Here is a 24,071-nt window from a genome sequence, read left to right as displayed (position 1 = left end):
AGGGAACTAGAGTGAAATGAATGTGAAAGTGGGTGGAAATGGATGGTCTGTACAGTAATTTTGCAAGTTTTCTACAGGTTTTCAATGAAGAGCAGATTTTGCTGACCCCACAAAGCCTATGACTTACTCTGCTCTGTAGAACAATTTTAATCTAGATTTTCTGGTCAGGTTGCATAATCACAATTTATCTTTTAAGTATTTACTAAAAAGGTAACTAGTGCTGGAAGTTAGAGGTAATAGTATAGTATAGTATAATGTATTTTCCATAAAAAAAAATTGATTTAGCATTTCAGATAATCTCTGCATGTTTTTGGGGATGATTTGAGTAATATTTTAAGCATACAACAAACATTCATCAAAAGTTTTATCTCCCTTCTACCTATCAACCAGCAATTTTAATAATGAAAATGTTATAATCTTGTCCTACAAGAAAAATAGACACTGAAAAAGTTCAGACAGAAGTAAAACTATGAAAGCACAGAATTTCTATTCATTTCTTTTTCCAGCAGTTTCTGTGTTATTTTTATTGTATCTTAAATGTCACAGTGTACTTTTTGAATAGTTTAATATGAAAAATACAGCAACATAAAACTGTTCCCATTGCGGCCTTTTAAAACTAGTTTACATCTTGAGAGTGCTAATTAAAACTGTGTAGATTTTACTTGTAGTTTCTTGGGTTTATACATCTGGAAGTAGTTTTGTTGGAGCCTTGAAATAATCCATGTGTGATAGAAAAGTATAGTTATAGATTGGTCAGACTGTATGATTTCTCTTCTGGGAGAGGAACTATGGCCCAGCAGAAGAGCACAAGTGGCAGTTTGTGTGGTGTGGCAGCTAATGTTGCTTTTGGTTTTGATTGCAGTACTTAACAGCTACCTGCCAAATGATGAAGCACGTAATTAGTTGCGCTGGCTTGATACTGGTTGGATGTCAGGTGCCTACCAAGCTGCTCTATTGCTCTCCCCCTCAGCTGGGGTGGGGGCAAAAAATAAGATGGAAAAAAAAAATCATGGGTCATGATAAAGGCAGGTTAGTAAAGCAGAAACAAAGGAAAACAAAAGATTTATTCTCTACTTCTCATCAGCAGGCAATCTCCAGCCACTTCTCTGGAAGTAGGGCTCCAGTATGTGTAGTGATTGCTTCAGAAGACAAATGTTGTAATAACGGATGACCCCCTGCCCCTCTTTCTCTTAGATTTCTATGCTGAGCAGACATCATGTGATATGGAATACCCCTTTGGCAGTTTGGGTCCTGGCTATGTCCCCTCCCAAGATCTTGCCCACCCCCAGCCTACTGTTAAGGGGAAATGTTGAATAGATGGCCTTGATGCTGCGCAAGCACTGCTCAGCAGCAGCCAAAAACTGGCGTGTTAATCAACACCTTGCTAGCTACCAAAACGCATCACTATGAGGGCTGCTGTGGGGAAGAACTAACTCCATTTCAGCCAGATCCAATACAATAGTGTTGTATTTAAATATGATAGTTCCAGTTTATCATATGCAGGTTTTGATTAAGTCTTGCTAATTTTTTGTATGTAGTTCCTGAACTGCAGTGTTTGCTTTACATTCTCAAAATAAAAGCTTTTCATGCAGTATCTCATAAATTCACATCCTTGTTGCTGCAACAGTTTGGAGCATTTCATCTTGCTCTGCCATGGCTATCTGCAAGGCTAGAAAGATGATCATGTCTGTTCTATGGCTGCATTTATGCCTGTTTGAGATATGTACATAAGCTCACATAAATGCCCCTTTGCTATGTATCCATGTGTGTATATAATTTATGTAGTATATATGTGTGAAGACATATGTGTGTGTTTACATATAAATGTGTATACCTATAAATGTCTATGTTATAAACATGTTCATTTAAATGTTCAGGTATGTAGAAACTGTTGCATATGTTTGCAAGTCATCACAAAGAGTACATATAATTTAAAAGCAAGTCTTTTCCAACTAGTTTACATATGCTAGAGTCTTTCAGCCACTAGCACTAATTTAATTAAAGTAAGGTCTGATGACTGTGTATTAACATTGAGACATATTTGGGGGGGTGTGTTTTATTATTATTTGTTATTTTTGTTACCTGCAGACTAATAAGTGATGACTTCACTTGGTCTTCTGTGTCCTAGGGACAGAATGATTGATTGAGAACTGACATTTGAGGACACCACTATAAATCTTGTTCAGCAAGGATCATTCCCTTACAGTTTACATGATGAACATTTTTGCATAGCCAGTTTTTATTCAATTAAGGTATACCATATTGGGTTTTTTGCCTTACTGTAGTTTCTTCATTGAAATTCTGGGCAACATTACCCAGATGGTTTGTAATCAGTTGAAAGAACATTGAAATGTACTAGCTCAAGAAGTATTTTTCATGCCATTGTGGAGTAGGTGTATTATGAAAAAATAGTCTTTTAGGAGCAATCAGAATGCAAGGGCAAAATTGGTTTGCCTGAGGCGTGAAGTTTTATTCAGGCCAGTTTTGAATGTGGAAAAATGGGAGAGGGAAGATACAGCATCCAGATAACTCTGTTGGGATTCGCTGCCTTGTGCCCATAGCAGTGCGGAGGCAGACTCTGAGGTGCCACTCTGGCCTGGTAGCTTTTCTGGTGACTTGATGCTACTCATGCAAATATCCTTTGTCATCTGAAAGGTGTTTCTTGATCATAATAGCCTTAAGAACAGTTCATCCACTACAACAAGAAGTTTTGCCTGAGCTGATAAACTCTGCTGAAATCAAAGTAGCATGCCTGAGCTGATTCATTGGAAGGTTGGATTCTCCATAGATAGCCAAGAATACACTTGAATGATTTAAAAGAAAATGTTGAATTATTCAGAACTTCTGAGTCTTCTGGCAAGACAGGTCTTGCACTGCGTCAAACCTAACACTGAAATGAGCTCTTTTGAATGAGATGATTCATAGACATAGCCTTTATTTTGAGATTAGGCAGGGCAGCTTGAAATAGTTACCTAATCTAAATAAATTTATAAGTACATGTCATAGGTAACCACCCAATAATTCCTCTGCTTCTGCTGGCATGGTTTTGGAAACTTTTGACATCAGTAGTTCAGAAAAGGTTCCAAAAGATGTCAAGACTAGTTCAGTGAAATACTTGTATTTCATTGCGTAGAGGACAGTGGAAACTAAAAAAATTGTATTTCTGAGTGTAGTTTCTTAGCATCGTCACTGCCCATAGCAATGCAAATATCCTAAAAGAATAGCCAAATACTGGTCTTGCTCACATATTGAAATATTTTGGTCAAAACCTCAGTGCCATTAAAAGACCCAGCTCTTGAACTTACCCAAAATTGAGCAGAATGCCTTTGGAAAGTCCAGGGGAGTTTGTAAAAACCAAAGATGTGAGAAGCAGTCAGCCATCTGATTCTGCTAAGAATCTGATTGGTTTTTTCCATGTAAAGAAATTATGAACTGCAGTGATTGTTTATTTGTTATTTGTTTGTAAATGTATACTTTTACTACCTTCCTGGTTTTAAATCTGTTCATCAGTTATCCTAACTCTTCTTCGTAGCCTCCTCTAGGTTTGTTTTTTTTCTGAAAGCTTGATGTTTCAGGAACAGTGTCGATGGCTACATGTGAGGGTTGACCATTTCTAAAGCATAATGAAAGAGTAATGTATTTCATCTTCCTTCACTAAAGTATTCCCCCTCCATCAGCCAGCATCTCAGGAGGAAAGTTTGGAACAGCCTATGCACTTTCTTACCTAGCTTATGTGGTTCTAAAAAATACTGCGGTATAAGCGAAGGCTAGCAGGCCCAGAATGTGGTGGTAAAACTGCAGCTGTGCTTGTGGTTTCTGCTGTTGTTCCTCCTAACCAGTCTCTTCAATACATTTCCAAACCAAGTAGCTCAGTACCTGGTTAGATCCCTTTGGGATTTTTGAGATTGTAGCAGTTGAAAGCTGTGCAATTTTTACCTGCAGCTGCATGAATCATTTCACTTAATCTTTAAATGAGTTTTGCCTGTCCACTGGGACATGTTTGAAGGGGAAGATGACCAAACTACTAGCTGTGAAGGTCTAGATGTGTTATGAGCAACATTAATGAAAAGAAGAAAGTGGCACGTTCCCTTTTCTCTTGGTAGTCTGATGATTATGGCAATGCTTTCTGTTAGAGGAAACCACAGCAGCTATGTTGCAGTAAGGCTGCCTGGGATCCCAGAAATGCGTAATGTTCCACAGAGGTGGTTTTCCATATGTGCCAGAAGAGCTGATTATTCCTGGGAGAGCAGCCTGGAAAGCATCATCATCACTTGTTCTGGAAGGTGGCAGATATGGCTCACGCATCCTCAACAAAAATGTTACTGAGCCTGCATTCACTAAAAGTCATGGTCTTTTATGTTCTAATGCTTCTCCTCACTCTGCACTGCATGAGACTATTTTCCCCAGGATTTAATATGACTGAAACTGCACTTTATGTGTAAAAACGTTTTCCCAGGTCCTACCCAGGTTTTACCAGCGGTAGTAAACAGAGAAGGGGCTGTACCATTTTGTTTTGGATTGAAGTCTTTGCATGGGTATCAGCCTTCTTGGATCACTTGGTGTAGTCTGAATAGTTTGAGGTTGAGGCTTTCTAGTTGCATGCCTATGTGTGCTGCACGTGCAGAATTACTTTCACACTGTGCTCAGTGGCACAATGCTCTGCCAGTGAAGAAGGTACAAATACACTCTAAATAGCCCTTTTCTCTAATAGAGGATTGAGAAGTGCTTCTGCGTGGGTGTTTGGAAAGCCTCTCAGGGATACTTGTTTGTTTATATCATCGTGTAACCTACACCTACATGTAGCTGTCTTGGCTGCGGTCCAGGTACATTATGCTGTCTGTACAACTGTTTCTGACTGGCCTTTTGCAGATCTGGTAGTGTCTGGTTCAGGTTTACTGGGTTTTGCAGGTTCAAGGTATCTAGAGCTTAAGAGTCTTTGGAAGTTTTTCACAGTCCACCCTTAGTGTTGCCTGCAAGGCGTTGCAGAGGCTAGGGACAACTCTGGAGCTCTCAGTTATTGTAAATATTTGTGACCTGTTTGTGGTCTGTAACTTGTTTGTTTGTGTGTGTGTGTGTGTATGTATGTGTGATTTTTCTGTTTATGGAAAACAAGAAGTTGTGCAGTGGAATAAAATTAACTTAAAGCAGTGAGCTTGCATTAAGTACAGGGAAGAAGAGCATGAGTACCTCCTACCAGCTGGTCCGTATATAGCTTCCTTTTTTTTTTTGTCAATGATTTTTCAGTGAGTTTTAAATATCAATTTTGAATTAAAACTTTGATGTCTTATGTGTTTCTTTCTGCTTTGTGCACAAGTCCAGTCCCTCTGTGTAAAAGTGGCAGCTGTTGTCATTTTTTGGCACTTGAGCTAATAGTGCTATAAATTTTCATATCGTTCATTCTCACAAAAGGTTCCTTTATTTTTTTTCATCACTGACTACTGGTCTGATAGGGACTACCAGAACTCTCTGTGGTTTTGACCCTATTTGCCTAACACTATTATAAGGCAGAGGGAGGGAAAACCAAAAGAAGATGAAGGATCTAATGATATCTGGGAAAACAATCTACATTAAAAGAGCTTAATCAACATACATCCAAAACCATCTCCATATATCTTAAAATTAGTGGGTTTGCATGTAATTCACCTGCCCTTTTCTGATTTAAAAATTAAAAAATCGTATTCCATTTTGTTTTCTTCCCCCATGTTTTTAGGGACTGTGATGAAGGAACATGCAAAGACAAATCTAATATTTTGTATGCTTGGGCAAGAAATGCGCCACCCACCAGGCTACCCAAAGGTACTGTGCCTTTAATGTGAAGTTCTTGTGTGCCGGGGCAAGGGAGAGAAGAGGATGTGGAAATAAGCACCTGGCATATATAGGAACCTTGTATATTTTTATTATGTTTAGTCAAAACTGTATAAACATCAACCTCATACACTATAAATAAACTAGCTAAAATACTAGGGTTTGGGATTTTTTTTCATCCTGTTTGCTATAACATTATGGGTTTCAGTAGGGGTGAAAAAGGCTAAGGTAGACATAATGGTCATAATATAATGCTTTATTTTTATATAACGTTAATCTTGCATTTTCTACAGTATGTTATTGGAAGGATACTGTTTATCTTTCAGTACACAGTAGCACACAAACCACATTAAAATATTTTGGTGTGTTTTGGGAAAGCGCAAACAGTTCAGTCTAAATACTGAATTTTTTCTGTGTCTTAAGTATGCTTGACATCTTTATGTGCTTTTCATTTCTTCATGCTTTGATGTGCTTGAGCAATATGTTTACATACCCATTTTGTTGTATGATAGATGACTTTGCTGAATTCTATCAGAATTTGTTAAGCTACTTGTAGTGGTACGTCTAGAAGATAGGAGAAGTGGTTCTTTCTAATAAATGCTAAGAGTCCTAGAAATACCTATCATCTATACAGCCTTGGTCTGAAAAGACTCTAAATTATACACATTTTTTATTTGATCTTTTGCTGCCGCTTTTCATAACCAGGAGCAGTGCACCTCATGAAAAGGTTTATTTTTAGTAATCCGTTTATACACTTACCAGCACAAATGTTATTTGATTTGGTGATCAGAATGTCAAGTAAGAAAATAATTTTGCTTGGAGGATTCTATGAAAGCTTTTCTGTTAAACACCAACTAGCAACAATTTTCTTGTCTGTAAACTGTCCATAAATACAAGGTTTATGGAGAGCGTTAGTCTACATTTGTGTGCAGAGAGGCTGCAGTCAGATTTATAAGCAGGCTTTGCTGTGGGCGGTGGGATTCAGTAACCAAATAAGAAGAAATTTCTTCACTGTAGAATCAGTTCAGAGAAATTCCTGTTGGTGATATTTCACAATTTCATTATTTCAGGTTAATTCTTAATTCTGTTTTCTTCTGTGTCTGTGCTTACTTCTGTCTATAAGTAACATAGCTTCGTAATTTCTTCCAGATTTTTTCTGCATACAACACTAATTTACATAATTAATATAAAAAATATTTTACTGCAGATCTTTTTATCGTTTCATTCTCAGTGTGTTCTTGGTAAGTCAGTGTTAATCAGCTTGTATCATTCACAGGTTGCATGAGAAGCGAGATTTCTACCAAATCCTACAAAGATGGCAAAACTTCATAATTTAATTTATTATATATATATATAGTGGGGTTTTGTATATATATCTCAAATCTGTATTCGTATTCTTGGATTGAGAGACTCCTTTGCTTAAAGCAAATACCTGTTTAAGTTATGGTCTTAGCTTCTTAGTCTATTTGAGAACATGTGTTGTGAAGGTTGTTTTCCCAGTTTTCAGGACGATGTTTTCTTCACTGTTGTCTCAGTGAAATTTTTTACCCCTTCACTCTAAGCTATTACAGTGATTTGTATTTTTAGATATGCTTTATTGCCTCTGAAAACAATGTATTTTCCTTCTCTTAGGTGTTGGATTCAGAGTTGGAGGAGAAACAGGTGGCAGATTTTTTGTGCTCCAGGTGCACTATGGGGATATTAGTGCATTTAGAGGTATGTATTTTAGAAATTTGTTCTGTAAGTTATATAAGTTAAAGCATTGAAAATATTTACATTACCTGTAGAAAAGAATTTTCATGTGAGTGTCACTTACAAAGGTAAAGATCAGTGAGCATACTTATAATAAAGTTCATCTATTAACTTGACTTCTTTATAAACTTGGTCTATCTCTGTAAATATTTAAAAGATGAACAGATTTTTTTTGCTTCAAAAAATATAGAGCAAATGACTTAAAGTAAGGAAGAAGCAATAATGTGAAGTGTAGGGAGAAACTTGGTTTTCCCTGTATAATTCAGTTCTCTTGAATTTGATTTTCTTTAAAAAAGTTGAAACAAATACCTGTGAACACCCTTAACCTGTCACCTTAATTGAATAGCTGGTGAGAAAGATGGCATGCAGTGGCCAATCACTGTATCTGTGTTTGGAAAAAGTTGTGACTAGTGGATGGTGTATTTTCATATTAAAAAAGAAATAAACACTCATTTTAAGCATGACAATATGCTTATGTTGTCAGTGAGTATTTCACACGCCACAGAATGCCTAAGGTTGTGTGAAATCATCCAATCCCCACTCAAGACGGGCAACCGACAGTTGCTGGGACCATATGCAGGTGGATTTTTGATATCTCTAGAAGTGCCTGTGCCTGTGCCCATCCTCAGTCACCCTGACAGTGAAAAAGTGTTACCTCATGTTCAGAAGGAACCTCCCGTGTTTCAGTTTGTGCGCATTGCCTCTGGTCCTGTCACTGGGCACCACTAAAAAGAACCTGGCTACATCTTCTCTACACCCTCCTCTCAGGTGCTTTTGTACATGGGTAAGATTCTTCCTCGCCCCAATCCTTCTCTTCTCCAGGCCTAACATTTCCAGCTGTCTCCTCTTAGGAGAGATGCTCCAGTCCCCCGATCATCTTGGTGGCCCTTCCTTGGACTCTCCAGGACATCCATGTCTCTCTCATACCGGGGAGCCCAGCCCTGGACCCAGCACTCCAGGCATGGCCTCACCAGTGCTGAGTAGAGGGGAAGAATCACCTCCCCTTACCTGCTGGCAGCAGTTTGGCTGAGGACGCTATTAAGCTTCTTGGCAGCAAGGGTGTATGGCTGGCTCATCTTCAGCCTGGTGTCCACCAGGACCCCCAGATCCATTTCTGCCAGGCTGCTTTCCAGCTGGGCTGCTCCCAGCATGTTCTGGTGCCTGGGGTTGTTCCTCCCCTGGTGCAGGACTTTGCACTTCCTCTTGTTGAACAGCCTGAGGTTCCCGTCAGTCCATTTGTCCCTCCTGCCAAGGTCCCTCTGGATGGCAGCACAACTCTTTGGTGTATCAGGCGCTCCTTCCAGGTTGGCGTCATCAGCTGACATGCTGAGGGTGAGCTCTGCCTGTCATCCAGGTCATTAATGAAGATATTGAACAGGACTGGACACAGTATTGACCTTTGGGGTACAACTGCTGGTTACCATCCTCCAACTAGGCATTGCACCACTGCTCACCGCTCTCTGGGCCTAACCATTCAGCCAGTTTTCAGTCCACCTCATTGTCTGCTCATCCGGTCCATACATTACAATATTGGTTTAATGAAATTTGGATTTCATTATTGAGGTATGATTGTCTTCAACTTTGGGAGACAAGATTAATTGTATTTACTTATTTATTTACTTATTTATTTATCTTTCATGTTGTGCTTTGTTCTTTAAACCTGAAATGTCTTGTTTTGACATCTTTGAGATGCGTGAATTCTTATTTCCACTCTGTGAATCACATCCTGTGTGGTGGTTCTGGGTTAAGGCCTGTCTGGCCTTCAAGAGCATAAAAACCTGTGGGTCGTCATTCTCTTGGAACTCGGTTGTGATACATTACTGTGTAGGGTTTAAACAAGAATGTGAAGATCCTCATGGGCTAAGTGATAATCAACATGTTGGACTTGAAAGAGTAGCCTGGATAACAGCAAAAAAATAAAGGAGGAATATGCATTACACCAGTAGTCTGAGCTACACTTAACGGCCTCTGAACCCTTCTGTGGTACCATGGTAAATGATCAACAAGTGTAACTGGTTTGGACAAAGAAGTTAGCCTGTAGTTGGTATCTTCTTGGTGCCATGCAGACTTTCTTCTGTATACTGCTGGCAAGGTTTCTGCAATACTCAGATTTTTCAGCAGCACTGTCTGAAGCTGAAGGTATGGTTTCTACCATGGTATAAAGATAAAAAAATGTAGCATGAAGACATTAATGGTAATGAGAAGGAGGAAGAAAAGGAGGATGAGGAAGGAATAAACTTGATGGTGCTAGCACTGTTTGAATGGAGAACGTATGCAGATGTGTGCAACTGAAGTTGGAAGAATTTATTTTCATGGGAAAATTCAGATGGATCACTACAGCCAGTGAGATTCTTTGTCTGCTAAAATCACAAATAATTGAAGCTAAAAACCTCTAAAGAGAGCATGATAGTTGAGAGCCTACTCTTCATTATTGCTTGGGGACAGTGAGAGTTCTTACTGTTCATTTTCACTCTTAAGTAAAAAAAGAAAAAAGAAATAATGAGATCAGTACCCTCTGTTGCATATTAGTTGAGGATGTACTTGGAAAGTTTTGTTAGTAAATTAACTTGGTAGTCAAAACTTAATTTTACAGCAACACCTTCCTTATTTTTTGGCTAGAATATCTGTGCAGGGCTTAGAATGATCAATGTCATAGATATAAACCTGCAAAATTATGAAAGTTTAAGAAGCGTGGACTGTAATTTTGGAGATACTAGTTTCATGTACTCTTTCAGAGGTTAAAGAGTATGACAGAAAGCCTTCTGTTTTATTTCAGTGCCTTTTACTTCATAGTCTGATACCTTATTTTTAAAATGAAAAATAATCTACCTTATTTTGAGCACATGTGCTTCTCTTTGATAACCAGAAGGCTTAACATTGGTGCCTTGAGGAAAATTAATTCCGCATATTCCTGTCCGTGGTATGTTATGATCTCCTTTCAGGAAATCAGTCATCTGTGACCTGTACAAGGTATTTATTTGCCAAAAAATTTATACCAGATCAGGATCAACAATTGTTCGCCTCTTTTCTATTTGGAAAGGTGTGAAAAGGGCACCAGGGAATCTGTGCCTGCATTTTGTTTTACACAGACTGAATAAAGGTAGAGTTTCATTCTCATGTTAGTAGACTTTTAAAAACAATTTTGCTGAGATTCTGGATGAGTGAACAGATCAGCAGGAGCAAGCACCTTGACTCTCATGAAAAAACACTGACTCAGCTAGTGTTCTTTTATGTATCACATACTGAAAGCAGCATATTGAGTTTGTCTCTTTCTTTACCAAGACTTCAAGTTAGATTTTGTGCTATATGTCTTTTTCTTTTTAAATATAACTTGTATAAAACTAATTCCCAATGGGTATTAGCTTTGGAATTGCCTTGCTCAGAGATTGTGCTCTAGGTTTGAGGCTAGTTCTTATTTTAATGAAGCAAAGTCAATTCTGAGACCGTATGTGGAGATTCTGGTACAAATCAAAGGGCTGACTTTGAAATAACAAGGGGTTTGGAGCTTCATAAAAAAAAAAACCCAAGCACCATTCTGTTACAGTGAAAGCTTTTAGGTATTTTAGTAGCCATGTATGAGTACTGTACTGTTTCTATTAAATACTAGAAACAGAGCATTGAAAGAAATGAATAAAGAGTTTGAACAGTGTGGCCTACAATTTATAATCCATGTACCCAGAGTGCAAAGAAGATAGCTTTTGAAGTCGTCTTCTTGGTAAAAAAACCACAGAATTTTAAGTATCTAGGAAGCCCTAGAAATCTCAGCTTCCATGGCAGATAATCATACATGTAACTAAAGGGATAGACAGACAGACGGGAAGCCTGTTGAACTTGGATTGGAAGTTTTATCAAAATCAGTCTACAGAAAGAGAGCATTTCTGTTTAGGATAGTTCGGCTTCTCAGTTATGAGTGTTCCATTTGACAAACTGTTATTTCTAGTATTTCAAATATTTCTCCTAGAAAACATGATTTGTCAGGAGTAGCACAGGTCATTCTTTCTAATTAATATAACTGTTTAACATGCAGCATTGATTTTAGATTACACAGGTAAATAAAAGCAGGGAATATTTAATATGATTGTGTTATATTTGCACAGCACACAAAACACAATCATAAGCACAGCTTCTAGTTTCATTTGGGTTGGAAACTGCCTTGAAATTGGCTTTCATTGAACCTGTTTCTGAGGTATATAAAAACTTTTTCCAGTCTTTGCCACCTGGCAAATATTAACTAGTAACTTACTTGTCCCAGGGCAGTGCATATTTGCTAGATAGCGGAAACAAATCAAAGTAATTCCAGTCAGCTGGACTGACAGACTTGAAAGGAGACTTTAAGATTTTCATAGGATCATAGACTCAACTAGGTTGGATGCCATTGACCTTCTTGGCTGCCTGGGCACAAGCTGGCTCATGTTCAGCTCCGCAAACAGCACCCCCAGGTCCTTTTCTGCTGAGCAGCTTTCCAGCCACTCTGCCCCAAGCCTGGAGCATTGCATGGGGTTGTTGTGGCCCAAGTGCAGGACCAGACACTGAGCCTTGTTGAACCTCATGCCATTGGCCACAGCCCATCAGTCCAGCCTGTCCAGATCCCTCTGCAGAGCCTTCCTACCCTTCAGCAGATCAATGCTCCCACCCAGCTTGGTGTCATCTGCAAATTTAATGATGGTACACTCAGTCCCCTCATCCAGATCATCAGTAAATACATTAAACAACACTGGCCCTAATACCAAGCCCTGAGAGACAACACCAGTGACCAGTTGCCAAGCAGATGTGACAACATTTACCACCACTTTTTGCACTTGGCCATCCAGCCACTTCTTTACCCAGTGAAGAATACAGTTACACAGGCCATGAGCAGACAGTTTCTCCAGGAGGATGCTGTGGGAGAGTGTCAAATGTTTTACTGAAGTTCAAATAGACAATGTCTGCTGCATTTCCCACCTCTGCCAGATGGGTCACCTTCTGTTTGATTTGTGCATTGAGGATGTTTTTGTTTCAGTCACACAGCAAAGTTTGGAAAGAGTTTGCATGGGGAACAAGCACGACCTCACTGCAGTCAGCATTCTTGCATGGAGGGTTTAGCAGCTTTCAGTGTTTCAAGGAGGCCAGCTGTAGGGAAGAAGCAAGGAAACAGCATTTCAAGCATACCTCTGTAACTGTTAGAAAAATGTTTAGCTCAGTCATGGCTAAATATAGCCACAGACAAGATTATAACATGGTGCAAGAATTTCTTAGAAGCCTAGACCAATTTATGTATCCATTATTTTACTCTTGATACAGCACTGCAGATCAGGTTCTTGCACCAGAAGTTGATTTGTTTCTCCTGATAATATGATTAATATGATTGCCTTGTATAGTAGCAATAATAAATTTCCCAGTCTTCAGTTCATTTTGAAATTACTCAATTTAGATTTAAATGCTGAATGAAAATTTTTTCAATAGTCTGAAAATTTAAACAGTATGAAAACACTTTAATACTGGCAAACTGAAATATATTGGAGTAATTTCCTTCCTCCCACAGCACTGTTTTAAAAGAAAGACTCAATGACACAGTAAGGGTTAGATTTTTCGAACATGAGTAATGTTTGGCATGTTAAGTTTGAGTTTGTTGTTTTGGGATAGTTTTTCAGCAGTGTTTAAAAGGTAGAGTGATGATATTCTGAACTGCAAATTGAAAAACTGAGAGACACAAAATTATTGACTGAATTTTAAATTTTAAAATTTTAAATGACATTAAGTAATAAAATGAAATGTTCTGAGGAAGCAAGCATTTCCCAACTTCCATTAAAATTTATGTAGTGCAAACTCTCTAATAGTGTTAAGCTTACAAAGCTGAATTTTGCAGCATCACCTGTGTTACATGAATAGCCAAAAATATAGTAAAAAAATTTGGTTTGAAACAAGGAGCAGAGGGGCAAAAGAGACTTCACGAAGACCCTTATTGAGATTGTAATTGAAGCTTCCTACACTGAAGAGTAGAGGATGATGAACAGTATATGCGTATCTTGAACGTTTTTCTAAAACCATGGACAAATAATTTAATTTCTTTCTCTTGAATGTTTTCCAACCATTTCCCTACTTCTGCCCTCATAGCTTAGTCCTTGGGGTGCTTTTCAGTTCATGACTTGGCCATTTGGAAACAACATTTGCTATCTGTGATTGAAAATTAGTGCTTATTCTGGTATGGCATAACTTTGTTTTCTCTTGTTTTCTCTTCCTGTCTTTAGCCAGTGCTGACTGTATCTTGACTTTGTATTTTTCCTTATCTGCTATAACTTAGTCTATTATTTGGTTCTGTGCCTTCTCTCTCTCCTTCAACTTTTTTTTTCCTTACCTCTCTGCCACCACCTCCCTACTTACCATGTGATAAGTAATTGTTATTTTTTTATTTCTTATTTTTAACAAGTAACTTTTAAAAAAAACAATAAACATTTGAAGACTATTTTTTAAATGTTTTAATGACTGCACTTTAAATTGGAGAATTTTTAGCTTAAATTTTATTCTTTTAGTGGCTACTATTTTTCTGTACAAACATGCATGTTTGCATAAAAATGATATATAGGATTGTATGTTATTGTAATGAAAAGATCTTCTACAACATATTTTTTATTTGGCTTTTTTGTAAAACAGAAAATGTGGATTGTACAGCAGCACACTGGCTGACTGACTAGCTTTGGATTTTAGTACCTATGTAGTCTTAAAATACTCCAGTGTAATTGCAAGTGAATTTGTCAGTACTCTGCCATACCCATATTCAATCCTTTATACAGAATATAGGTACCAAACTCTCTGAGTTTCAGGCAGTATAACATATAGTCGACAAAGACCATCAGAAATCCCATCTGCGTTGAAAGGGTATACTTGTTTTTCAAGACTACCAATTGAATTTTCAGCTACTTTCCTTCTGATTCATCACTCTTGGTTTCAAGAATTCCCAAGAGACATGCTTTCCAAACATTCAGTGCATCTACAGTAGTGAGTAGTCTACCCACTAGTGTAGAGTCAAAGGGCTACTTCTGTAATTTTTCTTCCATGTATATAATGAAGACTTCCTTTTCTGTTGTTATTTGTAAAAGTACAACTGTGATTTTTTGGTTCAGATTTTTAAAGACAGAAGTGTTTGTTAGGACACACAAAGCTGGAGAAACTTAAGAATTCTCAGATGCTGTGATGATGAGCACTGTAAGAACCTAGTGAAATGGGTAGCAATTTTTTCAATTGCATAACATATGCACTAATTTGTACATTTTGTAAAAATAGTAACTTTCTACTTAGTGAACATATTGGAATTAAATTCTAGTATTAATGGTGGTAAAACCCAAACTTAATATTATCCTTTAATAATGAAACATGGTGTGACTAAAATAGCTAATGTTTGAAAAAACTAAACTGATATTTTTAAACTGGAAAGTCTCTGTTTTGTCCCACTCTAGTCATTATCCTTTCTTCTGTTCAAATGCACTGTTTTTTTCAGTTCTGAATCTTACTACTGATGGGAAGAAAATCTCTCCCAAGTTATCACTTGTTATAGGGTATTTTTTCAGCATTTTCTGTTTAGCCACTTTGGAGTTACAGCCATCTTCTAACTAGAGCTCTTTTCTAAACATAAGAAAGGGAACTTCTTGAAAAAAAAGTGAAGATTGAACTTCCAGATCACCAACTAAAATAGAGTAGCTACCAAGTCTTCAGTATATTTAAATTAAAATGTCAAACACATCAGATAATTCTGGTACGGTACATTAACAAATTAATTGTTTTACTGTTCTTCTAGCATATCCATTGTTAAACAGAACTGCTGTCTGTATTGATATCTCAAATTCACCTGTTGACTTTATTACAAGTATTTCTGCTGCTTCGTTATTAATGGCTGAAACCATTACTTTTCAACAAATTTTTGTAGCTTTTTTCAAAACACAGATTTGTTTGAAGCACAGCAACTTTTCCTGCTATTGTAAAAATGACATTCTTTCATCTCACAGATGCTGTTGCATAAAGATCTATAGTATCTAATGCCAAAAAAGCAGTTATTCATCCACTAGTTTTGCTCTATATTAGGATTTTTCTACTAATGCAGCATTGTGTTCAGATTTCATAGAATCATAGAATGGTTTGGGTTAGAAAGGACCTTAAGATCATCTAGTTCCAACCCCCCTGCCATGAGCAGGGACACCACTCACTAAACTGTGTCACCCAAGGCTCTGTCCAACCTGGCCTTGAACACACTCACAACTTCCTTGGGCAACCTATTCCAGTGCCTCACCACCCTCACTGTAAAGAACTTCTTCCTTATATCTAATCTAAAGTTCCCCTATTTAAGTTTAAACCCAGTGTCCCTTGTCCCTAATGAAGAGTCCCTCCCCAGCATTCTTACAGGCACCTTCAGATACTGGAAGGCTGCTCTGAGGTCTCCACACAGTCTTCTCTTCTCCAGGCTGAACACCCCCAACTTTCTCAGCCTGTCTTCATATGGGAGGTGCTCCAGCCCCATTATCATCCTTATGGCCCTCCTCTGGACTTGCTCCAACAGCTCCATGTCCTTTTTATGTTGAGGACACCAGAAATGTACACAGTACTCCAAGTGAGGTCTCACAAGAGCAGAGTAGAGGGGCAGGATCACCTCCTTGGACCTGCTGGTCATGCTTCTTTTGGTACAGCCCAGGATACGGTTGGCTTTCTGGGCTGCAAGCACACACTGCCAGCTCATGTCAAGTTTCTCATCAATCACCACCCCCAAGCCCTTCTCTGCAGGGCTGCTCTGAATCTCTTCTCCGCCCAACCTGTAGCTGTGCCTGGGGTTGTGCCGACCCAGGTGTAGGACCTTGCATTTGGCTTGGTTGAACTTCATGAGGCTGGCATCAGCCCACCTCACAAGCGTGTCCAGGTCCCTCTGGATGGCATCCCTTCCCTCCAGCGTATCAACCGAACCACACAGCTTGGTGTCGTCAGCAAACTTGCTGAGGGCGCACTCAATCCCACTGTCCATGTCACCAACAAAGATGTTGTACAAGAAAGGTCCCAACACTGATCTCTGAGGGACACCACTTGTTACTACTTTCCAACTGAACATTGAGCCACTAACCACAACTCTTTGCATGCGGTAGATTTGAGTGTGTGCAAATTTGAGTGATGTTTCCGTAGTATGAAAGTTCTACTGCAAACAATAGGATTAAAACTTATTTTGTCTTCCGGTATTTTTTATATACCAGAATAATGTTATTAATGTGCAATAATTTTATATGGGTTCAGTTGTTAATGGTTAAACCATTTTGTGATTTGTACAGACAAACACAAGGACTGCTCTGGTGTATCTTTACATCTGACACATCAGAAGTAAGTATCTTTAAAATACTTAAATGTTACAATTTTTTTTTCATTAGAACAGAATGGAAACCCTTCCTTCAGATTCCTTTGAAAACCTGTAAAATAAAAATAATATGTCACAATATTAATAATTTTGAAGTTATATGTCATCTGTTGGCAAAAAATTTGTTTCTGCTAAGAAACTTGATGAAACAATGCTGTGAGTACTGAGTTAATCCAGTTTAATAACTTCATATTTAGAAATCTGGGACAAGGACAGAAATGATGTAGATGATCATGTTATTTTTCACATGTTTTGTAGAAGCTGCTTTAAAAATTTTAGCTTGTATGATTTTTTTGGAAAGGGAAGCACTGTGTATCATCTGCTTTCTCAGTAAACCAGTTTCAGGCATAATCCAACATTTAGAGATTAGTGGTGGTAAATGGTATTGCCTATCGTGTCACTTGCAGTCATGTTTTGAAAAGGACTTGATTAGCACAGCTTGAGTTTTGAATTGCAGGCAGCCTTTGATTGCTGGAATGTATCTTATGATGTCTGTGAACACTGTAATACCGCCAGGTGAGAAAGGTGAGTTGTAATTCTACAAAGTGATAGTGTAATTTCAGCATCTGCTTTCCTTTTACTGCCTATTGGGGAAGAAAATTTAGCAGAGACTCGCTGAATTGTAGATGGACAAATTAAACAAAAGATGACAAAAATATTTATAATTTTAAAATTGTATCATATTTCCTGATACCTGCATCAGCAAAAGTGATCCATGTTGCAGAAGTTTTTAGTTTTTGTCTTAATAGTTTGCAAAAAAAGCCCTATTTATTTTGTTATTCCTTCCCTCCCACCAAAAAAAACACATAAAATTTTTTGAACTGTTCTTCATCTGTATTTGCCAGTCATGCTATTTGCGATTTAACAAGACTTCAGTTTTAATAAATTAATTTCTACCAGTAAGGAACTGTTCTTTAAAGAATTTCTTCAGATGTTTCTAAATGGTTAAAAGGTCAAAATGCTAAAAAAACATTGTACAACAAAGTTCCCAGTTTCTATTCGGAATCCTACTCAGTGGATTTTATCTGAAACTCAGCTTGTATAGTCCCAGTATCATTTCTTCAAGCTAGCATGGAATGTTCTGTTCCATGGAGTTCGAACACTGACTTATCATTTTCTTATGGTAAACTGGCATTCTAAATAAGACGTGAGAACACCATTTTTTCCATTTGCAGTTAACTGCCTAAATAGGATGAGGTGGTCAAATGCTCAGCTGACTTCATCCATTCAGTGAATTCAGCAACTTGAAATCTTTTTTAATTTGAATTGAAACCTAACAGAATTTGCTTTTCAATATGATGGCTTCATCAAATGAAACCACTCTCCTTATCGCCTCCAAAAGATATTTGATCATTGCAGAAATTTACTTTTTCAGCTGAAGGGGGGAGGGAAAGGGGAATAAGATTCTCTTCCTGTTCAATCAAATTTGCAGTTCTTCAGAAAATCATGAAGTTTGTTATAAAAGGAAGAATGCAGCCAGTCTTTCTGGCTGCATTTGTCTCAGCCAGCCTCAGAGAGGCATCAGCACAAGAAGCTCTCTAACACAAGTTATAGTGCTCCTAACACAAGTATAGTGCTAAGTATAGCACTTCTCTGCCAAAGTCTGCATCTAACTCTAAATCTTTAAAACTGGGCCTAGAACTGTAAGACCTTACAATCAAGACTTCATTGTAAATTGTATCAGTTCAGAATGATACCAGTTTATTTTCATTTTCTCCTGAGTAGACTGTTTACCATAGCTATGTTTATTTTCAGTGTCCCTCTTTTAAGCTTTTTTTAAGTGTTACATAGTCTGTAAGCAAGTGTATTACATTGTTAAATGGCAGTAGCATATGCTGGAAAAAATACTACTAAGTTTCAGTCCCAATTTTTATGTACATCACAGAAGGTCATTTTCAAGTGACTTGATGTCTTCAGATAGACATGGCAGATACATAAGGTATTACCCAATATAATTTGAAATCACATGTTGTCCAGTGTAGGTATATCTTTTGTAAACCATATTGAATGAAATCCGGTAGTGTACCTTTTCTTTGATAAATAATGTGTTTTTCTTTGTTTATTGCCATTGTATTTTAACAGCGGTTGATGCAGACATTGCCTGCCATTACAAGAGGTTTCCAATGCATCTTTTTGCCTACAGAGTTCATACACACAGATTAGGTAAGAGTCTTATTGCAATGTGGGAATATCAAATACTTAACAGAAAAATGCTAACACTACAGTATATTTTTTTAGATGTCTCATGTTCACATACATATTGGTATGTTATAGGTAAAGTAGTGAGTGGATACAGAGTGAGAAATGGTCAATGGACATTGATTGGTAGACAGAGTCCACAACTGCCCCAGGTTGGTTGTTTTTTTAATTCTAACTATAAATTTTGATTATTTAAAAGTGGGAAGCTGAATTGGCAGTCATGTACCCATAGATATATCTCATGGTGTTTCCACTGGTACGTGTTGTGCCGGTAGAAAGTGATTATTGCCAAGCATTATCATGGTTACATTACGATGCACAAACCATCCTGAAATCACTTTTCAGATGTGTATCAGTTATTATTGTGTGTGGGTGTTGATGTAAATAATATGAGATGCTTGCACTGATTAGGATGAATCATCCTCTTTTTCAGGCATTCTATCCGGTAGAACGTCTTGTGGATGTTAGCTATGATGATATCCTAGCAGCTAGATGTGTGTTCAGTGGTGAAGGCAGAACTACAGAGACGCATATAGGGTAAATTTTCTCTATTTGCTCCCTGTCACTGGTTATGTTTAGAAATATATGTGTTTCATCTGTCCATTCAAGATAATTCTAATTGTTAAATTCTGCCAGAATGTTCTGTTTTGCTGTCTACTCTGCTAAATATTTAACTCTACACAACATTCATTGCCCTCACTTTGCTGAAGTCTTCAGAAGCTATGCTGTCAAGCACCTTACTCAGGTGTTGGGCTAATGTACACTTAAAGGACTCATCAAGTCTAAAAAAATCTGTTTTTAATAAGCTGAAGTTACTGACTGTTAAAACAAAACAATAAAGCATCACAATTTCTCTTCATTATTTCAGAAGAAAATTCATGGAAATTTATAAAATTCTGATGAATTTTGAGCCATCATAAAATCTGAATTTAAAAATTTGGAATAACACACAAGTTACCATTATTTCAATATAAAAATATACAGGCTTTTATCAAAACAAAACCATAAATGACTAATAATGATCAATAGGAAAATCTGAACTGTGTGTGTCAGGGATGCTATTCAGTTGAAGATGACAGACAGAGCTCTGCAAGATCAAGTTGACAAATAGAACTATAAAAATAGATGCAATATTCAAAAAAATATTCTCTTAAGTGGCTTCAGTTCTTTGCACTGGAATTTGCTGCATGTATAAATGTATGAAGATAACCTGCAGAAGTCTCTCTGTTCTGGAAGTATGTGTTGGAGCACCCCAAGGGATGAGACCTTTAATGCACTGAGCACCACAGTATTGCATCTCAGTAGAGAGATTAAACTTGTTCATGAAACAGGGTTTCTCAGGAGTTCATATATCTAATAGAAGGATTCTGAGTTTTCTGTGAATTTACTAAAACTGTTGTTGATGGAGTTCGGTTGGTTTTTTTTCTTTTTTGTAACTGTAAGTATTTAAAAGGACCAACTTTGAATTCTTTAGACACAGTAATGTGTCAGGTGAACCAGAGTTCATGTGAGTTCCACATCCCCTTTTCTACTAGAGTGTTAAAGAGGAGGCAATTATAGTAACAGATATTGGGAGGCTAACAGTGAAGTTAATGCTTTCTAAAAGGTTAACCAGAGCTTGCCCAGTCAGAGTCTGATTTTTGTAGTCTCCAAGAGATGCTAAATTTTCAATGCATGGAAAAATACCAATTCCCCTTTGAAATAGTCTATTCTCCCCTGTTCCCCATATCTCCCCTCTGGCTGGTGTCATTAATGTTGCTATGGTGAATAAATGAATGCTGCGGGATGCTGCTGGAAAAGTCACCACTGACGTCTTTTGCGAACAGCTAATAGGCCACCCCCGTAACTTTTTATGAATGCAGGCTCACTCGTTAATTGTGAAAGCTAATTAAAAAATCTGAATGTAAAAGCCTTTATTTTGCAAACCTTTCTTTACAGCTCTAGCTTATTCCATTGTCAGAATTGTAGCTGTAAATAAAATATATCAACCTATAAGGCAAAGGAAAAAAGCAGGAACAGATCATAGTTGCAGAGAGGCCCTGTGTTGTCTGTGTTACAAAGTAGTATTTTTCAGAAGAAAATTTTTCTCATACCAGCTGTTTTTTCTGTTGAAGACAGAATTATGTAGCAGTACAGAAGAGCCTCTCCTGTTTCAAGTGCGTGCACAACATTTATCAAAGAATGGAATTTTTCTAGTGTTTAGTCATTCCTCTTGCACTCATGTCTTCCTTACAAAGCTTGTGATCAAGTTATTCTCAAGATTGCAGTGCCGTCTTCTCTTTAAGAGATATTTATGGTGTCCTAATATGTAATGGAATTAAGTTCTGCTGCATTAGAACCAGTATGATTGGCCAATAAATGGATTCATTTGAACATGGGGGAAAAGCTGTCATAAAAGATATCTGCTGAAATGAAACATAAACATTATTTGCAATGATTTTAAATTACATTTGCCCCAGATTGAGAGGGGAGTATATGAATGCTGGCATGATGAATGGTGCAGGTCTGTCATATTTTACCAGAACACGTCCATAGTAGGTGACATGCTGGGGAGTATGAGGATAATACTGGGGAGATGGAAAGAAGAGCAGTTCAAACAGCTGATGCAATTTTCTGTAGAATCAAACCCAAATTGTTAGAAACTTCTGAGATAATTGGGGATTTTGTGCAGCCTGGTATTGTACTGGAAGAAACTTATGATATTCGATGCAATGAAGCTATTAAATGTTTTAGTGTGGGACTTCTACTAAACGTCATTGCCGCTTCTGTTTAATACTCTGTTAAGCAAGTTAGATTAATTGAATAACAGCTCTGTCCAGCTCCTTTTTTCCTAACTACTGCACCTTTTCTGTGTTATGTAGGGGAACAGCCAATGATGAAATGTGTAATTTTTACATTATGTACTATATGGAAGCCAAGCATGCAGTCTCGTATATGACCTGCACACAGAATGCAAACCCTGAGATGTTCAGAAATATACCACAGGAGGCAAATGTTCCTATTCCAATCATGTCTGATATGCTAAAGATGACACATGGACACCATGAAGGTGAAAAAAACTTACAAAACTTGAAAAAAATCCATTTTATTCCAGTCTTTTTTTGCTCACTGATGCATTTGTCTATGTTGCTTTGATATGCTAAATTTTCATTAAACAAATGAGATACAATTCTGAATAAAATTCAAGTCATTAATTATAGACCGTCATGGGATTCTACTCTTGGTTTTGTTGGAAATATTTGTCATAGTCTTTTGTCTGTTTCTTTCTATTGTCACCTTTCAGTTTCCAACATACTTTTATAGCTACATGAGCTGTGTACCCAAAAGATTGGGTATACACCTCTTTTCTATGCCAGATACCATTTATATTAACACTTTGTTAGTATTTGCTTTATCTTCTGTTTCCTACTAAATTGAATCATAACATTTCCACGGTTTTCTGGATCCCCTGCCTTGTTATGGAAGGAATCAAATGTTTGTATTGAACACTAGGAGGCATTTAAGTTCTAGCAGCAGTATTACCCAGAAGTAATCTGACTGGTGTGTCTGTGTAGCAAAATACAAATCTTAATTTTTTTATTCCAGTTGTTTCACTGCTGCACTATTTGGTACAACTACTGTAGATAGATAAAAATACCAAGTGTTCATTTCAGAAGGGCTTTTTTTCCCAGTTGGAAGATACTAAATTCCATTCACGCACAGAGGTTAACATCATATCCTACATCCATTTTTCAGAAACCAAGGATAGTGATAAAAGTTCTTTGCTGCAGCAAGTCAAAAAAGAAGAGGAAGAGATTTTGGAGCAGGGTATGTACTTGTTTATTTCTATGTCAGGTACAGGATACACTAATGTAAAATACTGATAAATTATATCCTGATTGTTAATGACTTATGAAGGGTTTATTGTTTATCTTTAATTGATGCAATTTGCAAACTTCTGTACAGCTAATATGATTGAATGCTGTATAAGAAATAATTTAAAAAATTAGTCTACCGCTGATCTAGCTGTGTAGGTAAAATTTTTCAGAGCATTTTAATCTCATTAGGTTTTCCTGTTCCTGGTTTAATTTGCTGAAGAAGATTGTAATTTACCTGTAAGTGTAATCATAAAGGATGGACATGAAGAAGTAGTCCTATAGCACGTAACTGCTCTAGATTCTGTATGTAACTATCTGCTATTAGTCCTTCCCCTACTTCCCAGTTTGTATTACTGTGTATGTATTAGGCAATACTATGTTACACTACATTTGTGTATACTTGCATACATACGTAACAACTTGCACAAAAATGCGTGTATTTAGTTGCAGGGCAAAAAAACATGACTGTTATAAAGGTAGAAATATGATGAATGTTATATAGGTTTGGGACATATGTTAAAATAAGACTGTACTTTAAAGTTTTTGTGGGTCATATGCCGTTTGATAAATACTCGTTTAGTATCAAGATTTTTCTTGATGTAAAGGAGAAGACCATGTTGAGGTTCAAACATGGTTCGGACATCTAATTTATTCAAAATAAATAAAATGCAGATTTCCTTTTGCCTTTAATGAGGCAAAAGATTAGGACAGTGTTTGGAGGTTTGGTTGTTTTTTTTTCTCCATAAGGGTTAGATTTTCTATATGCCATTTTGCAGAGTTGACTCAAATAATTAAGTTACGGTTACCTAAAAACTAGCTTCTAGAGTGTAACTGTGTCTTGACTGAAAGTACTTTAAGATACTAGAGACAGTATTTATAGTTCCATATCTGAAGCTTACCTTATTCAGTTCAAGGTGGATTTTTTAAGAAAGAAATACAATTCTATTTTTTTAAGCCTATTCGAGAACAGAGTAAGCTAGCTGCTTGCAAATGAAGATCAAGATTTGTGCTGAAAAGCTGCTCCACCTTTGTTACTAACAAGTGCATTAGCGTTTGGTTGACAAACTTGTTGTGTGTGAGTCTTACTGAATTTG

General features: G+C 37.3%; 1 protein-coding gene across 1 annotated transcript in view; it reads left to right on the top strand.

Moving 5' to 3' along the window:
- The window catches only part of PAM (peptidylglycine alpha-amidating monooxygenase), a 65,383-nt gene that overhangs the window by 6,690 nt on the left and 34,622 nt on the right, over positions 1-24,071 (top strand). Inside the window, exons 5-13 of the mRNA XM_010010276.1 lie at positions 5,711-5,796; positions 7,438-7,521; positions 16,839-16,887; positions 17,379-17,446; positions 19,004-19,084; positions 19,196-19,272; positions 19,554-19,657; positions 21,982-22,169; positions 22,856-22,927. Of these exons, the coding sequence (XP_010008578.1) occupies positions 5,711-5,796; positions 7,438-7,521; positions 16,839-16,887; positions 17,379-17,446; positions 19,004-19,084; positions 19,196-19,272; positions 19,554-19,657; positions 21,982-22,169; positions 22,856-22,927 (809 nt within the window). The remainder of the gene's footprint in view (positions 1-5,710; positions 5,797-7,437; positions 7,522-16,838; positions 16,888-17,378; positions 17,447-19,003; positions 19,085-19,195; positions 19,273-19,553; positions 19,658-21,981; positions 22,170-22,855; positions 22,928-24,071) is intronic.

Source organism: Nestor notabilis, unplaced genomic scaffold (genome assembly GCF_000696875.1).
Source record: "Nestor notabilis isolate BGI_N333 unplaced genomic scaffold, ASM69687v1 scaffold4352, whole genome shotgun sequence".
Taxonomy (NCBI): Eukaryota; Metazoa; Chordata; class Aves; order Psittaciformes; family Psittacidae; genus Nestor; species Nestor notabilis.
The sequence above is the reverse complement of the archived record's forward strand: the minus strand, read 5'-3'. Positions and strand labels throughout refer to the sequence as shown.